Source organism: Lucilia cuprina, chromosome 4, assembly GCF_022045245.1.
Source record: "Lucilia cuprina isolate Lc7/37 chromosome 4, ASM2204524v1, whole genome shotgun sequence".
Lineage (NCBI taxonomy): Eukaryota > Metazoa > Arthropoda > Insecta > Diptera > Calliphoridae > Lucilia > Lucilia cuprina.
The window spans coordinates 96921571-96937486 of NC_060952.1; the positions used below are offsets into that span (position 1 = coordinate 96921571).

The following is a 15916-nucleotide window of genomic DNA, read 5'->3' on the forward strand; positions in this document are numbered from 1 at the left end:
ACGTGAAACACATATATTTTATTTGTTTATTTATTTATTTATTTATTTATTTATTTATTCAGTAAAAAGCCAATTTGGGCAAAATAATATTACATAGTCCTGTTTGTTCTGTAAACCGAATTCTAGTAAATTTCTCGTTTAAAAATGAATTCGCATAATTTTTCTTTTAAAATATATTAAATTAATAGCAAAATTTTGAACAAATTAATCTAATATTTTAAAAAAAAACATAAGTTTAATGTTTTTTAGAACAGTGATGCCATAGAGTTGGTTAATTAATTTATAAACATGTGGCAGTGTTTTTGCCTTGTATTGCCAACTATAAATCTTGATATCAGTTGGCAAGTACAATTACATTAATAAATGGCGGTTAAAAAAGTAAAATTCTATCTGTGAGTAAAGTGTAGTGAAAAATTATAACAAATAATAATAGTTTTTTAAATATATAAAAATTTTAAGTGTTTATTATTTGTTTTTATCGTGTTTACTAAACAAAGACCATTTAAATAACATAATAAAAAAAGGAATTAAAAATGCAAATTAGTTAGCGGAATGCACTAGAATTGTGATTGATAACAAGTTTCTGAAATAAAATTTTTATGGATAAAAGGTAAGATTTAATATACTGTATGTAGTATTATTTATGACTACTTGTTTGCTGAGGTTATTTTCGATTTACTGCTAAAACATTTTTTTTAAATTCTTCAATTAAACACTTTGCAATGTTCATAGTATTGAATACTTTTCATATATTTTATTGTTTAATTTAAAAATAAGAAAAAAATTAAATATTTTTATATACAAAATAACGATTATTTGGTTAAAATTACATATAGATAAATTAACAAAAAAACATACATAAATAAGTATAAAAAATTCAGTAATATTGCTATTGGAGTGTTGTTTGGTCAGAGATATTAAAACCCCAATTAGAGGGTTTTGTTGGTAGAACCTTTGGTTTTGGTGGTAAAGGTGGTGGTCCTTTATTAGCTGCATTTATTGTTGTACAATCACTTTCATTTTGCGTTTTAATTGATTCGGTAGAATGTCTATTTGAAGGCAATTTATTGCCTAAAGAATGTCTAGTTAAAGGCTGTGGTCTTTCTAGGCTTAATGGAAGTTCATTAAGGGGATTTGTTTTATTAACCGGACTTAAATTAGCTCTTATGCGTCGTAAATTTACTGCAGATATTTGATCAGATTCATTGTTATTGTCATTATTATTTTCTACGGAGATATGATTATCCAAACGTGTTTTTAAGCTTAGGAGTAGTTCATCTGTTAAAAAAAGAAATTATTAAAGCTTCCTTTCTAGTTGAGTTTTAATTGTGTTACAACAAACCTTGTTTTTCTGCCACTCTTTCGGTAACTTGTAATTTTACACCTGCCTTCAGTTTGGCTATGATGGGTTTATTAAATTCATTTGATGTTTGAGAACTATATGAGGAGACATTAGCTTCCATGGAATGTTGTTGATTATTGGACGCATATGGTTTATTTTTCAGTCGTAACATTGACATGACTTGACCATCTTTTTTACTGTTCAAGGTGCCAAACATTGACGAGGCTTCTGAACCGCATTCATCAGACTGCAATTGAAAAATGGAAGGTCACAATTTGTTACATATAAGCGAGTATTTCCAAGAAAGTTTAAATGGAAATTTCATTCACTATTGATTGCCTTTGAATATAAAACTTACCTTTATAGAATACTGATCCGTCGTCTGTAGTTTAGATTCTGGATTTGCTTTATCCTGTATAATATCATTAAAAATACTATTGGTGATTGCATCTAAATTATTTTGCGAACTGCGTAAATTATTGCGAAAACTATTGCCCATGGCATTACGTGCCACTATTTCATTTGCCAATTCTTTAGATTTCAACCATTTCATGGAAATATTATCATTCTGATAGTCCAACATACTGCTTTTCGTTTCTAAAGTCTTTTTTACCAGCACAATCTGTAAACGTAGACCATCGGCCGTTGTTACCAGTTGACTTAAATCTATTTTTTCTTGATTATCACGACGCAAAACATCGACCGCCTCCAAATCATAATTGTATTTCTGTAGAATAGGTCTCACTACTTCGTGTAAATATTTCTTTGGTTTACTTTTAACTGAAATAACTTTAGGATCCGGTAAATAGAGTTTAAAAGCGACACGCTGTTCGATTTCTACTTCTTCGCCGGCCAGCTCCTGAGTGGATGCTTGCAAATCCATGGCTTTATTGTGACCTTTAATGACCACTTCGTACAGCTTGTAGCGTAAGCCACGTTTTTCCAAGACACGTTCTACCAATTGTTGTATGGTCTCGTTGGGTTTTATCTGCACAATGGTGGTGGCACCATCACAGAATTTAACCCGACATAGAGTGCAGCCAATTTCTACTGCTTTAAGGGAAGTTGGTAGAGACGATCTTAGATTTTGTATTTGACTATCAGAGCTTTCAGCAGATGGTTTGGTTTGTGGAGGAGGTAGAGTAGAAGAGAGTTGGGTCAGTTTAGAGGAGGGTACTAGAAGAGTATTTAAACCATTCGAACTGCCATCGGAAGAGTTATTATCATTATTAGCTAGGGAATGTTCTTCATTTAACAGATCCACACGATCACGGGATTTACTTCTTGTTTTGCGATGCCAAGGTAAGATTAATTTACGGCGGCGATCTTCGGCGTTGCTGGCTGATTTTTTTAACTGAAAATATAAAAATTTTAAAATTTTAATATATACTTTTTATATATAAAAAAACAACTAACCTTTGGTGAGGCACTTTGTAAAAAATTTGTCTTTAATAAAGCATCCAAATTTTCAGCACCATATGGTAAAGGTTGATCTTTTTCCTCTGCTAGCACACAATTCTTATATAAATCGGAACGTATAAAACGTTGATAACTATCGAATTTCATTAAATGAAATATTTGCTTTTGTGCCGCTACAAATAAATTACTTTCGGCATTTTTTAACATATCCTCGGTGAGATTGCGTGTCTGCGAATCCAAATTGACGGGCTCACGACATCCATTTGCTAAATATTTTTGAAATATTTGCTTAGCCTGAGCCTGACGCTCACTGAGACTTTCCGTATTACGATAACGTTCACAACTAGTCCAAAAGTAAATATTTTCAGCAGAAAATTCCAATTTCAAGAATTCTGCAAATGTGGCCAATGCTGCTGGCTCCTGCAGTAAATGTTCAAAAGAATTGGCCCATGATTTGACGCCATTACTTTGGGAGTTTATCAACTTTTCCGATTGTGTACGCATAGGCATTTTCTGATTAGCACTCGGTGATGTTTTAATGTGTGAGCACAGTTTGGGATCTGAGGATGTATGACTAAAGACATTACTTTCTGTTGTAATCATGGAAGCTGAACAACGTAAACCGGGACTCTTTTGCTTAGCACCACTTAAAGCATATTTATCGGAGCGAGGTGTACGTAATGAGGATTGTTCCCAGACACGGCGAAATGGTGAAGTATTGCCGGGAAATAAGCGGGTCTATGGAGAAGGGAGATAAAGTTATTGTTTATAAGTTTAATGATCTTTAATTCGTATTTTTTAATGAAATATTTAGAATTATTATTCATATGCTAGACAAAGTGACTAATTTGTGAAATCTAGTACGAATGCATTTGTATTATGTGCACAAAGGAAATTAACAATGCTGAAAAATAACCAATGCTAAAATTAATTTAATACAGGGTGCTTTGAAAAGGTTTTTGCAATTTCTTTTTATTTATTTGCTAGAATAAAATTTGTTTTTTTTTACTTTTTTCCCAAGATTTTTTTTCTGATTTGAGGTCAAGCTTGAATTTACTTTGACTACTTTAAGTAAAAATTCAAATAATTTGAATTTCAATTCTCTACTTTTTGAATAATGCTAATGATACTTTTGAGATTTTGCAGTTTATTTCACAAATATCTTTTACATATGTAAATATTTGATATTTATAAAATTCAAGTTTTTAAAAAGGTATATAGATAGATAGATTGGTAGGTAGATAGATAGATAGATAGATAGATAGATAGATAAATAAATAAATAAATAAATAAATAGATAGATAGATAGATAGATAGATATATATATATATATATATATATAATATATATATATAATTATATATATATAATAATATATATTATATATATATATTATAATATATATATATATATATATATATATATATATATATATATATATATATATATATATATAATAATATAGATAGATAGATAGATAGATAGATATAGATAGATAGATATATAGATAGATAGATATATAGATAGATAGATAGATATAGGTAGATAGATAGATAGATAGATAGATAGATAGATAGATAGATATATAGATAGATAGATAGATAGATAGATAGATGAATATATAGATATTTTTAGAAACTCCTCACAAAATCCTCTTCTTATTGTCAAGTTTCATTGAAATGTCATCCTTAAGTGTTATTTACAAATGACTTGTCATTAATTACTTTATAAATAAATTCATTTATAATTTTTTTTTAGTGACAAAAGCCGTATATAACTCGTGTTTAGTTTAAATGTATGTACATGTGTATTTTTTAAACACTCTCGTATTTTATAAAGTGTCAATTTAAAATCAATTCAATTTCAGACATTTACAAATTTGCATAAATAATTGTTAACAATCTAAACGGTTTTTCATTCTTATTTTTTGGCATATGAACTTTAACGCTGTTATTGTTATTGTTGTTGTTGCAGGAAGTGAACAATTTAAATATTATAATAAAGCAGTAGATTTAAATCAAAATTAATTAAAAATCAAGCTACAAACGAAAGATGCATTTTACAGTACGTTGAGGTTTATGTGAATGCTGTGTGTGTGTGTGAGACTTAAACGGTTTTTTGTGCAAAAAAAAAAAAGAAAACAAAATAAGTGAAACCTAGATGTAGATCAGGGACTGTGACTGGTAGACAACAGACAGACATAACGACAGATAAATAGATAGATAGACATACGGGTAGAGAGAAATAATAAATCAAATGACTCAATTAGGCCTCAATAACGAGTCATGCAATTAACTGACAAATTGTTTAATCTAACATGTTGCAAGTAGAAATGTTTCTTTTATTCGTTTCAACTGTATTTTGTTATACCGTTTGTTTTGATTATATAAAAAGAAAACTTTGTTCTAAATTTGAATTTTATTTAATAATTTTTTTCAACAGGAAAAGTTACCCCAAATAAAAGTTTTTTTATGGAATAAAGGGGTTACTTTAGAAAAAATTACTCTAAATTGTTTTACCCAGATAAAAAAAAAATTTGTTTCAAATTGTTTTTTATATAATTCTTCTTTTTCAAATTTGTCCAAAAAATTTGTTCTCTTTTGAAAATTAGTTTTCTATAGATGAAAAATTGTTCCAAATTATTTTTTACGTGAAAAAATTTGTAGAAAAACCATTTTGTTCTAAAGCTTTTTCTATAGAAAATATTTAGTTTCCCAAATGTGTTTATTCTTCAATTTTTATGTTCAAATCTTTTTTTATATTTAATTTTACAAATTAAACTTCCACTGGACGCAAACTTTCTCCGGTCACTGTGCAAAAATGTTTCTTCATTTACAATGTTTTTCTAAGTAAAAATACCACATTACTCCCATCACCCCTCTCAACAAATTTAATATGAAACCCATCAAACATAAAAAATAATAATAAAAAAAACTTTCTTCATTTTATTAGACGTTTTTTTTTTCTCGTTTTAATTTAGAAATTAATTTCAAATTGTAGACGAGTTTTTAACAGTGTCCAATGTTTCATTTTTATTTTTTTTTTTAAATAACTTTTTATAATCTAATCATTTGGCCAACAATCTAAAAACATATACAATATTTATTTTTAAGTTTTTGTTTTTTTTTTTGTTTAACAAAAATAGTCATACACTTTTTTAGATAAATAAAATAATAATTTCGCAAATATCATCATCGAATTAATTAATACTTTGTTATATTGCTCAAAATAGTACCAAAGTTGTGGGTCTGTAGTTAGAGGGTTTAAGAGGGAGTTTAGCTCAATTTATGGTATTTTAATTGCAAAAGAGAAAACGTGACTATTATTTATGGTATTGGGGGACAGTAAAGAATTCAAATTAGTTTTTTTTTTTTCTTCTAGCTTTCTTGCTAAACACTTAATTAATACATTTTTAACAATATATATAACTAAGCTCTTACTTTTTTTTGTATGCAAAAATTAATTATAAAATTTTAATTTATTCAAAACCATTTACGTTTCTTTGTTTAAACAAATAACCCGCACATTTGTTGCTTTTTTTTTCTCGTCAATTTTGTCAGTTTTATTAATTTAATTTAAATTTTCTTAAAAAGTAAAATTTCTTTCAATTAAAGCCAAAAGTAACATTATTATTATTATTTTTTTTATTTTATTTCTTAAATCAGTTGCGCACTATTTCGACATTATTTTTGTATTGTGTTTGTAAAATTTCAACTTCAACGCTCAAAATACAACTGAATTTTTGCAAATGAAAGAAAAAGAAAATAGATTCAACAAAATGTTGAAAACATTAAGTCAAACATATATATATATAAAAAAAAGAAATAATATTCATCATATACAACGGCGACGACGAGTATAATTTTTACTCGTACACTATACTATTTCACATTTCCCCTATAGTTAAAAGTGTTGCGGGTTGGTTAGAGTACCAGCAAATCTATAGTAAAGTAGTAAATTGAAAGTACCCATTATTAATTGAAATTCCCAGAGAAAGAGAATTGTATAAGAAGAGAGGGATATGGAAGTTATTCTTTTCGCTTCTTAAGTACACTTTTTAGTACCATAAAAAGGAAATTGGTACTTTTTTGAAAAAGTTACCTGTTCCAGTATAGAGACTATAATTATAGTATAGAGACTAAAATATATTGATAATTCAATTGCCGATGGTATAGAGATAATATCTGGATTTGAATTTTATGCTTAGAGATCTTCTCAAGTTAAGTCGAAAGGCTCCAAATTTTAAATTATCTAAAATTAATTGAACCGATCTTAATGTCAGAAATCTGGGTCTGAAGTCTTTAAAGTTAGGTTCATAAAGTGTCTGCAATCTGAATGATACAAACATTTTCCGAAATCCGTTTTTTAAAGATTGTAAAGGAATGGAATGTAATGTCTTAAGTTCTTGGTCCAACAAAAATCGTCATGAACAGTTAACACTTACATATGACCAATTATGTATTGCGATCGTAGTTTAATCTAAATTTCTCGAAAGATAATTGTATCTTCTTGGTGCAAAATAGTGCTGTATGAGAAAGTTAGTAATCAAGTTTAGAGAATAATTAAGAAATCAGAAAGAACTAAAGAAGACAGAGATCGAGATCTAGACTGAAGTCCAAAGGAATTGAACAAAGTTCGGGAAAATAATTCGATTAAGATCTTGATAGAAGGAAAAATTAATAATGCGGTCTTGGTGCAAAATAGTGCAGTGTGAGAAAGTTAGGAATCAAGTTTAGAGAATAATTAAGAAATCAGGAAGAACTAAAGAAGACAGAGATCGAGATCCAGAATGAAGTCCAAAGAAATTGAGGAAAGATCCGGAAAATAATTCGATTAAGATCTCGATAGAAGGGAAAATTAATAATGCGGTCTGTACCTACTATAGTTTCCAATGGAATAAAAATATAGTCAATTCAACCTTTATTGCTTGAACACTTAGTTAATCTTTAAACCTATTTCCGATTAATTCCATCCTTGATATCGTGGGTTCTAGGATATTGCGCAGATTATCAGCTCAATTGTCACTAGATTCTCAAGATCATCGCAAAACCTGTAGGAATCTGGTTTCCTATAGAACAATGCCCTCTTAAAATTTCTATCTGATCCAATGAGTATTTTGGTTGCTTTCACAACAAGTCTTGCCCATAACGCATTTGACACTTTGCAATCAATTTTACTATTCCAGGAATGATTGATAAAATATCGGAACTTTTCAGAGATCAGCCTATAATAGTGGCAAATGTTTGGTTAACCTAACCTTGTTAGTTTGTCGCTTTCCAGCTTGCTAAGATCTCCTTAAGGCTCTAAATTCATTTTTCAGTCTGAAGGACCATTTTATAATCAATGAAGATCAATGGCGGTGATTAATTAGGACTGAAATTCTCGAATCGATCGAAAATTGAAAAAAGTACCTTAACAAAAAACAAAAAAGTACCTAACCTTGGTAGTTTGTCGCTTTCCAGCTTGCTAAGATCTCCTTAAGGCTCTAAATTCATTTGTCAGTCTGAAGGACCATTTTATAATCAATGAAGATCAACGGCGGTGATTAATCAGGACTGAAATTCTCGAATCAATCGAAAATTGAAAATAGTACCTTAACAAAAAAAAGTACAATTTCAATGTAATAACTTTTCATCCCTGCTAAAGAAAATATTACAAGAAAGAGAAAAGAGCGGGAGCAAGAGAGTAATTTACTCAAAATTAAGTTACATACACATAAACAAATGAAATGTATCTCCAAATGTAAATATGTTTGTCTGTATCTATGTAAATAATAAATATTAATCAAATTTTGTTGATGTGATGCATTATTTTTTATTTTTGTTTCTTTCGTCTTTTTAATATTCACCTTTCATAATTTTGAGTAAGACTATGTCAATCTATTATCAGCAAGAAGAGAGAACGTGAGAATATTTTTTTTCAGTTTATTATGAATTTTTTACATTCTGAGAAGATACGTACGTATTTGGGCGAGTCCCATACACGTTGAGATCAGTGTTTTTTTGTTGTTAATATTCACTTAATAACTTCATTCATGGCTGGGAATGTTTGATTGCTTGTAAACATTTAAAAAAGAGAGAAGTCAGCAACGAGAGTTTAATAGTAATCAATTGATGTCACCGTGGTGGAACTACTGAGCACATGTAGTAGTTGTATGATTCAGTAAAATGATAACGAGAAAACGAAAATTCCATTTGTATGGTTTGCTACTGTTTATGGTATAAAAACATTTTCTTTAACACTTTCTCGGCGGTGTATGGTCAATAATACATAATAATAAAAATTGTCTTTTGTGGAACCATATATGGCTTTGGGGAATTACTTTGTCATTTGTAATTAATGTATTGTTTGAGGAGTATGGGAATTAATAGGGGGTATTCATATAGATTTCAACTTTTCGCAAAGGTATTTTTTTATGGATTTCGAACGGAAAGTTCATAAATTGTATTTAAATCGGATTTTTTCATCTGCAAATATCTTAACTACTTTTAGAGTATCCTAACTCCTCCTCTCAAACTGAACGACATTAATGTACAACCGATATAATGAAGAACAATTGACGGGAGTTTATACATAAAGAATTTAGACTTAAATCTTTGAAATTAAATCCGTTGTCTTTTTTCTATTGTAATAAGAAAGAACGGTGATCTATATCGGTGAATGATCTACGACTTTTTAGTTTCTAAAGTCAATTTAAAATAACAATTTATATGGGAGAGCAACATGACACAATCGGTTGATACAACCGAGAATGTTTGATATACGTATTCTATGAAATTTAAATGATTTAAAACTAAAATTAAATTTAATTTTCCAAGGATTTCTGTATGGAAGTGGAACACTATCGATCAATGATCAACGACTTTTTCGTTCCCCAAGAGAAAGAAAGCCATTATTTCAAAGATTGTTTTTTGAAATAGATTTATCAAAAAAAATATCTGTTAGGCGTAATCTGAGAAATCCAGACCTTTAGCATAACGATGATAAACAACTCAACTCAATAGGAAATCAATAATAATATCGAAGTGAGAGAATTCTCGATCGAACACAATTGTTATTGAAGAATTGCAACCAGACAAAGTGATCGTATATGAAGAATTTAAACTACGATTTAATTTTAAACTTAAAGTTTAAAATTTTTATAAAAACGTATTCGACTTAAATTTTCTTTATGGAAATGGTGTAACAGAATTTTAAATTAAACATAGTTTAAAGCAAAATTTTGAACTACTAACACGTGGTGTATGTCGACAATTTTAATCTAAACACTTAAGCCTCTTTAAAACTAGTCCTTGAAAACATGATCCATTAGAACATCTCACTTAAAATTACAAATAATTAATTCAAATACTTACACAAATACTTGAAGTACTTCCTATTCTTGTTCTCGGATTATTTGTTGTATCCTCTAATACTTTCTTTTTTGGCTTTGATTCTGTTGACGTCACAGTGCGGCTGGGCTTTGACGTAAGCATTTGTGTTGGGGGTAAATCAGTATTTTGTAAATTTTCATTATCACTAAGTGAACGACGTAAGTTTGTTATCTTGGCGCGTTTGACATGAAATGAACCACGTAAAAATCTAGCCAATTCGTAGGCAGCATTACGTTGTTGTTGTTTAGCAGATGCTGCCGCTGCTACTGGTGGTGGTGTCATTTTAAATGAGGGCAATATAGGCGGATGCAAATCGAAATTAGATGATGATTCAACGGAACAATTAGCAATATCTTCATCAGTTGTCAAAGGTTGACTATCGTCATGATTGGAGGGGTCCTCCTCGTCATCACAACAGCCTAAAGGTTTACAGCCCATATCTAAGTGTTCTAATACCGGTGAACTAGATCTACTCGAAGAGGGCGATATTGAGGGAGTGGGTGGTAGAAAATATTGCTGTATATTATCTCTGGAACATATTGTCGTCTGACCCACACTCCTGCTACTTTCCGTATTACCAATATTGACTAAATGATCGTGTTGCAAGAAAAGTCGTTTAAATTTCTTTGGTGTCGATTTTGCGCTACTATTGCAAGCTTGCAATTCTTCAAATTCTCTAACAAAACGACGCAAATGTTCGCGTTCGCAATCGTTGAGACGACTGCGATTCTTTTGACGTTGCGGTGTTGATTGTATGTATTTAACCTCAAAACTAGATTCAAATGTACCCGAATCATTAATATGGGCAATTGATTGCACGAATGAATGTGGATGTAACATTTTGTTATTAATTTTATGAATAATTTAATAATTTGCGTTTAAATAATGTTTTTGGATGAAATGATTGTTTGGTATGAATAATGTAATGCGTTTATGCGTTTTAGAGGTCTTTGGTTATCAATATATATGTTTGAATGTTGTTTATGCGATTAATAATGATTATGATGATGACTTTAATAGTTTTCTCTGTTTAACTGTAAAATGAAAAAATTTAATTATAATGTAATAAAGTTATGATTGTAATTATGAATGTATGATATATGTATGTTTTAATGAATTTATTATGAAAGTAATTAAGGTTTAGAATTTTCTAATGAATTTTTTTTAATAATAATAAAAAAACATGTGTACATGATTTGTTTTTATAATGAGAATTATGTAAAAGGTCATTGAAACTTTTTCTACACTTAGAAAAAAGTTTAGATATCATTTAAATTTAATAATTTTATATTTGATCCCAGGAAAAATTTTAGAACTTTTTTTAAAAACTACTAGTTCTAGAACGAGTGAAAACGGAACCACTTCAGATTCTTAAAACACAGCCTTGGGACTCTGGTAGCATTTTTCTAAGTGTATAATAAAATCAATGTGTGTTTTTGATCATATGTTGTTGTTAAATATTTCAATATGTTTGAATTTTAAATAAAAAAAAAAATAATTTCAGCATAAAACTGAATGAATAAATAAATGAATGGAATGTTTATATTCAACAACGTTTAACTTTTTTCTAATGTGATTCATAAATGAAATAAAATGACTGTTGGTTGGTATGTCTCACCTGGAACATGATTTGTTTTTTTTTTTGTTATTTACATTTGACGATTTGCAATTAATTAATATACAATTTTATTTAATATGAAATTAAAATTTCAGCTTAACAATAGATAAATCTCAGAAATAATTTCCAGTTCATATGAAAAGTTTTTTCCACTTTAAATGTAAGAATGAGTATGAACAATTAATTGGGAAGTAATAATGATGTTGTTAATGATGATGTAGCCGGTAGAGGTATTTAATCAAAATAAATAATTTTTATCAACAATTGTTGGATGATAAACACAATTTTGTTTTATTTGTTTTTGTTTTTTACAAAAAATTGATTAAACAGCTAAAATTTATTAAACACTATTACACTTATTTATCGGTTTGTTATTTAAGAATATTTTTTTTCTTTATTGTTACTTAAATATTTGTGTTAAATAAATATTATCAACAATTAAATTGTTTCTTTTTTTATTTAATTTATTTTTTTTTAATATATTTATATAATTTTATATCACAGTTTCATTTATTTATTTAGTGTAGCAGCGTAGATTTTTCATAAATGGTTTGTTCGTTTTTAAGTTAGTTTTAAGACTGACTCAACTACTTGAAATTTAATTTAAAATTTAGTATTTTTGAAAAAAAAACAGCAGCAGAAAACACACATACTAACAACAGCAGCTATAACTGCAAAATGACTTTTAGTGATCAAGAAGTCAGTCATTCAATATGTAATCGTATCGTATTGAATAAACAACCACTTCGTTTCGTCGTTAGTTAGTTTGTTTGTTTGGCTGGATCGCTGGCTGACAAACTGACTGGGTTATAGGCTAATGTTTGATCGTGTTGGTTGTTAGTAGTGTCTTGACTCATCCGTTACAATATGACGATTAGAGTGTAAAGTTCTTATAGCATTTAGTGTTGCCATATGAGGGGATTTAGAAAGTCCTCTTTTAGGATATTTTCAAAAAAGATTTGTCTTCAAAATGTTTAAATAATAAAGGGCCAAATAGACTAAACAAGCGGCTTGACAAACATACTTTTTCATTCCAACATACACTACACAAACATTGATCGTACAATCATCCAATTTTTCTTCACTTTTTTGTGGACTTGCAAAGATACTGATGTAAATTTCCCTTCAAAAGGTAAATTTTGTAAAAAATAATTATTTATAAATATAAACAATACAAATGGATTGACAAAAATTCAATATGTTTTTGTAAAAATCAAAATTTTTTTGTTTTTTGATCAAACAAACCTCAAGCATTTGTGCAAAAACAAAACTGATGTAAATTTCCCTTCAAAATGTAAATTTTATAAAAAATAATTATTTATAAATATAAACAAAAACTGACAAAAATTCAATATGTTGTTGTAAAAATCAAAATTTTTTGGTTTTTTGATCAAACAAACTGCAAGCATTTGTGCAAACATGAAACCTCCTCATACACTACACAACAGGCTTGTACAAACGTAAAATACTGGTAAGTTTGTCAAGCCGCTTATATGTATAGTATATTTGGCCCTTTAAGTTAAATTTTCATTACAATCTGGTATTTAAAATAAACACTTGCTAAAAAATCGGGATCTTCTTAGTTTTTCATTAAAATTATAGCGAATTCTTTTTTTTTATTAAAAATTAACATTTTTAGTTTAATCCCAAACTTTTTCCCCAAAAATCCATAAATTTTGGGTTAAATTCTTTTTTTCACTTAAAGAGTTATAGACCTTAAGAATTTTGATTTTGAAAATGTTCAACTTTGGTCTTATAGGCAATCAATTCTTGAGAATTTCTTGACTGAGTTGAGGATATCATTCCCTCCTAAGAATGTTATCTTGATAAACTTATTTGCTACCAGCATCCTCGACATTTTGGACTTTGTCTTTGGCTTATTTAAAGGATTCGTATTTCGGACTATTTATTACGTCTTCAGTTGCTTTTGCCGAATCAACAGATACTATCCCATTTGCATGGTTGTACAGTATCACCATAAAATAAGGCCGTTATGGCAGCAGTTCATGTAAAACACTTCGACTTATTAGGGACAACGCAAAATATAGATTTATATTTAAATTTCTTTTAACTAACCTCTTATGACCTTCGGTAGGCTAGTGGTTAGTGTTCTAGTCTGGAAGACCGGAGCTGGTGGGTTCGATTCCCACCTGAGGCACTAGTTAAGGAGTGCTCAACAGGCCCGATAAAGACCTAGGTGTATTTCTTCGGATTTGATGTAATATGTACATCCTCCTTTCAAACTAACTAACCTCTTTTAATATCGATTCATTAAAACATTCTTTACACTCAGATTCCTTTTCGAATTATTACAACTCATTTTCTTCGATATATATAACATAATTATTTTCAAAATAACTTTCTTCTTTTTTATACCCATACTTCCCTATTACGGGCAAAGGATTTTCACATTTCATCTGGCATCATTGACACTTCCCATTCAGATACAATATTGCGGTTTCAATACAAATACATAGAGAATAATTGGAGTTAGTGTATGCAAGTAATCGACGACTTATGTTTCGGTATGTCAGGTGTTTTTTCTTCATTTACAATTATTATACCACGAGTTATTTGAGCGCGAAATTTCTTGAGGGTTGGTACGAGTTTAAATGCTGCTGTTGCAGTGTATTTTTCATTTTAATAAAACAGGTGGATGAAATCGTTACTATCCGTGTATGTGGCCCCGCTTTAAGCGTATGTATCAAAATGTTATTTTTATAACGTGTTGCTGTTCTGCAGCAAGTCCTGCATATTGTCTGGGAAATTGTATTTTCACACACACACACAGAAACAAATATAGAGGGTTCATTCGTTTATTTGTATATTTAAGTTACAATTATTAATTATACTACCCATGGAATGAGCCAAGCGGAACAGGTGTTTTAATAGTGTATTAATGCTATTATTTAGGGGTCTTTAAAAGTCTGTTAAATATTTAGATTTTGTAAAGGGAAAAAAGTTAAGATTCAGAATTGAAAGTGATCTATCCAAAACCTCAGAGGTTAGAAAATTTACTAACTAGAGTTCAAAATAAAATTCATAGATATATTTAAGGGTTAAAATATTGTTAGGACACATAAGTTATTTTTAAATTTTCTATAAAATATTTTCAAATAAGAAGATTTGAACTATTAAAAATTAGTTCATATTCTATCTCGTTTCCCAAATATTTTTTTTTCAAATCTGAGCAAATAAAATGTTTTCTACAGAGAAAATGTTCAAAATTTGAAAATTTTTTCTATAGAAAAATCTGATACAATTCCTTTGTAACCTTATTTTCTATAAATTGTTTAGAATTTTTCTATAGAAAAATTTCTCAACAAGCCGATAACTTTTTCTATAGAAAAACTTTTCAGAATCTGACAACTTTTTCTATAGAAAAACTTTTCAGAATCTGACAACTTCTTTTTTAATGGAAAAACTTTTCAGAATCTGACAACTTTTTCTATATAAAAACTTTTCAGAATCTGACAACTTTTTTTATAGAAAAACTTTTAAGAATCTGACAACTTTTTCTATAGAAAAACTTTTCAGAATATGTCAACTTTTTCTATCGAAAAACTTTTCAGAATATGACAACTTTTTCTATAGAAAAACTTTTCAGAATATTTCCATAGAAGCTGATAACTTTTTCTATAGAAAAACTTTTCAGAATCTGGCAACTTTTTCTATAGAAAAACTTTTCAGAATATGACAACTTCTTTTTTAATGGAAAAACTTTTCAGAATCTGACAACTTTTTCTATAGAAAAACTTTTCAGAATCAGACAACTTTTTCTATAGAAAAACTTTTCAGAATCAGACAACTTTTTCTATAGAAAAACTTTTCAGAATCAGACAACTTTTTCTATAGAAAAACTTTTTAGAATCAGACAACTTTTTCTATAGAAAAACTTTTTAGAATCAGACAACTTTTTCTATAGAAAAACTTTTCAGAATCTGACAACTTTTTCTATAGAAAAACTTTTCAGAATCTGACAACTTTTTCTATAGAAAAACTTTTCAGAATATGACAACTTTTTCTATAGAAAAACTTTTCAAAATATGACAACTTTTTCTATAGAAAAACTTTTCAGAATTAGACAACTTTTACTACAGAAAAACTTTTCAGAATTAGACAACTTTTTCTACAGAAAAACTTTTCAGAATTAGACAACTTTTT

At 28.7% G+C, this 15916-nt stretch overlaps 1 protein-coding gene across 1 annotated transcript; it reads right to left on the reverse strand.

The window, feature by feature from the left end:
* Nucleotides 1–736: 736 nt before the first annotated feature.
* On the reverse strand, nucleotides 737–11156 carry LOC111680436 (regulator of G-protein signaling loco-like). Its single transcript, XM_023442078.2, has 5 exons — nucleotides 10117–11156; nucleotides 2759–3499; nucleotides 1701–2696; nucleotides 1343–1589; nucleotides 737–1278 (listed from the first exon to the last, which is right to left on the reverse strand). The coding sequence occupies exons 1-5, from the start codon at nucleotides 10972–10974 to the stop codon at nucleotides 890–892; spliced, it is 3231 nt and encodes a 1076-aa protein (XP_023297846.2). The 5' UTR covers nucleotides 10975–11156; the 3' UTR covers nucleotides 737–889.
* Between the last annotated feature and the right edge of the window lie 4760 nt (nucleotides 11157–15916).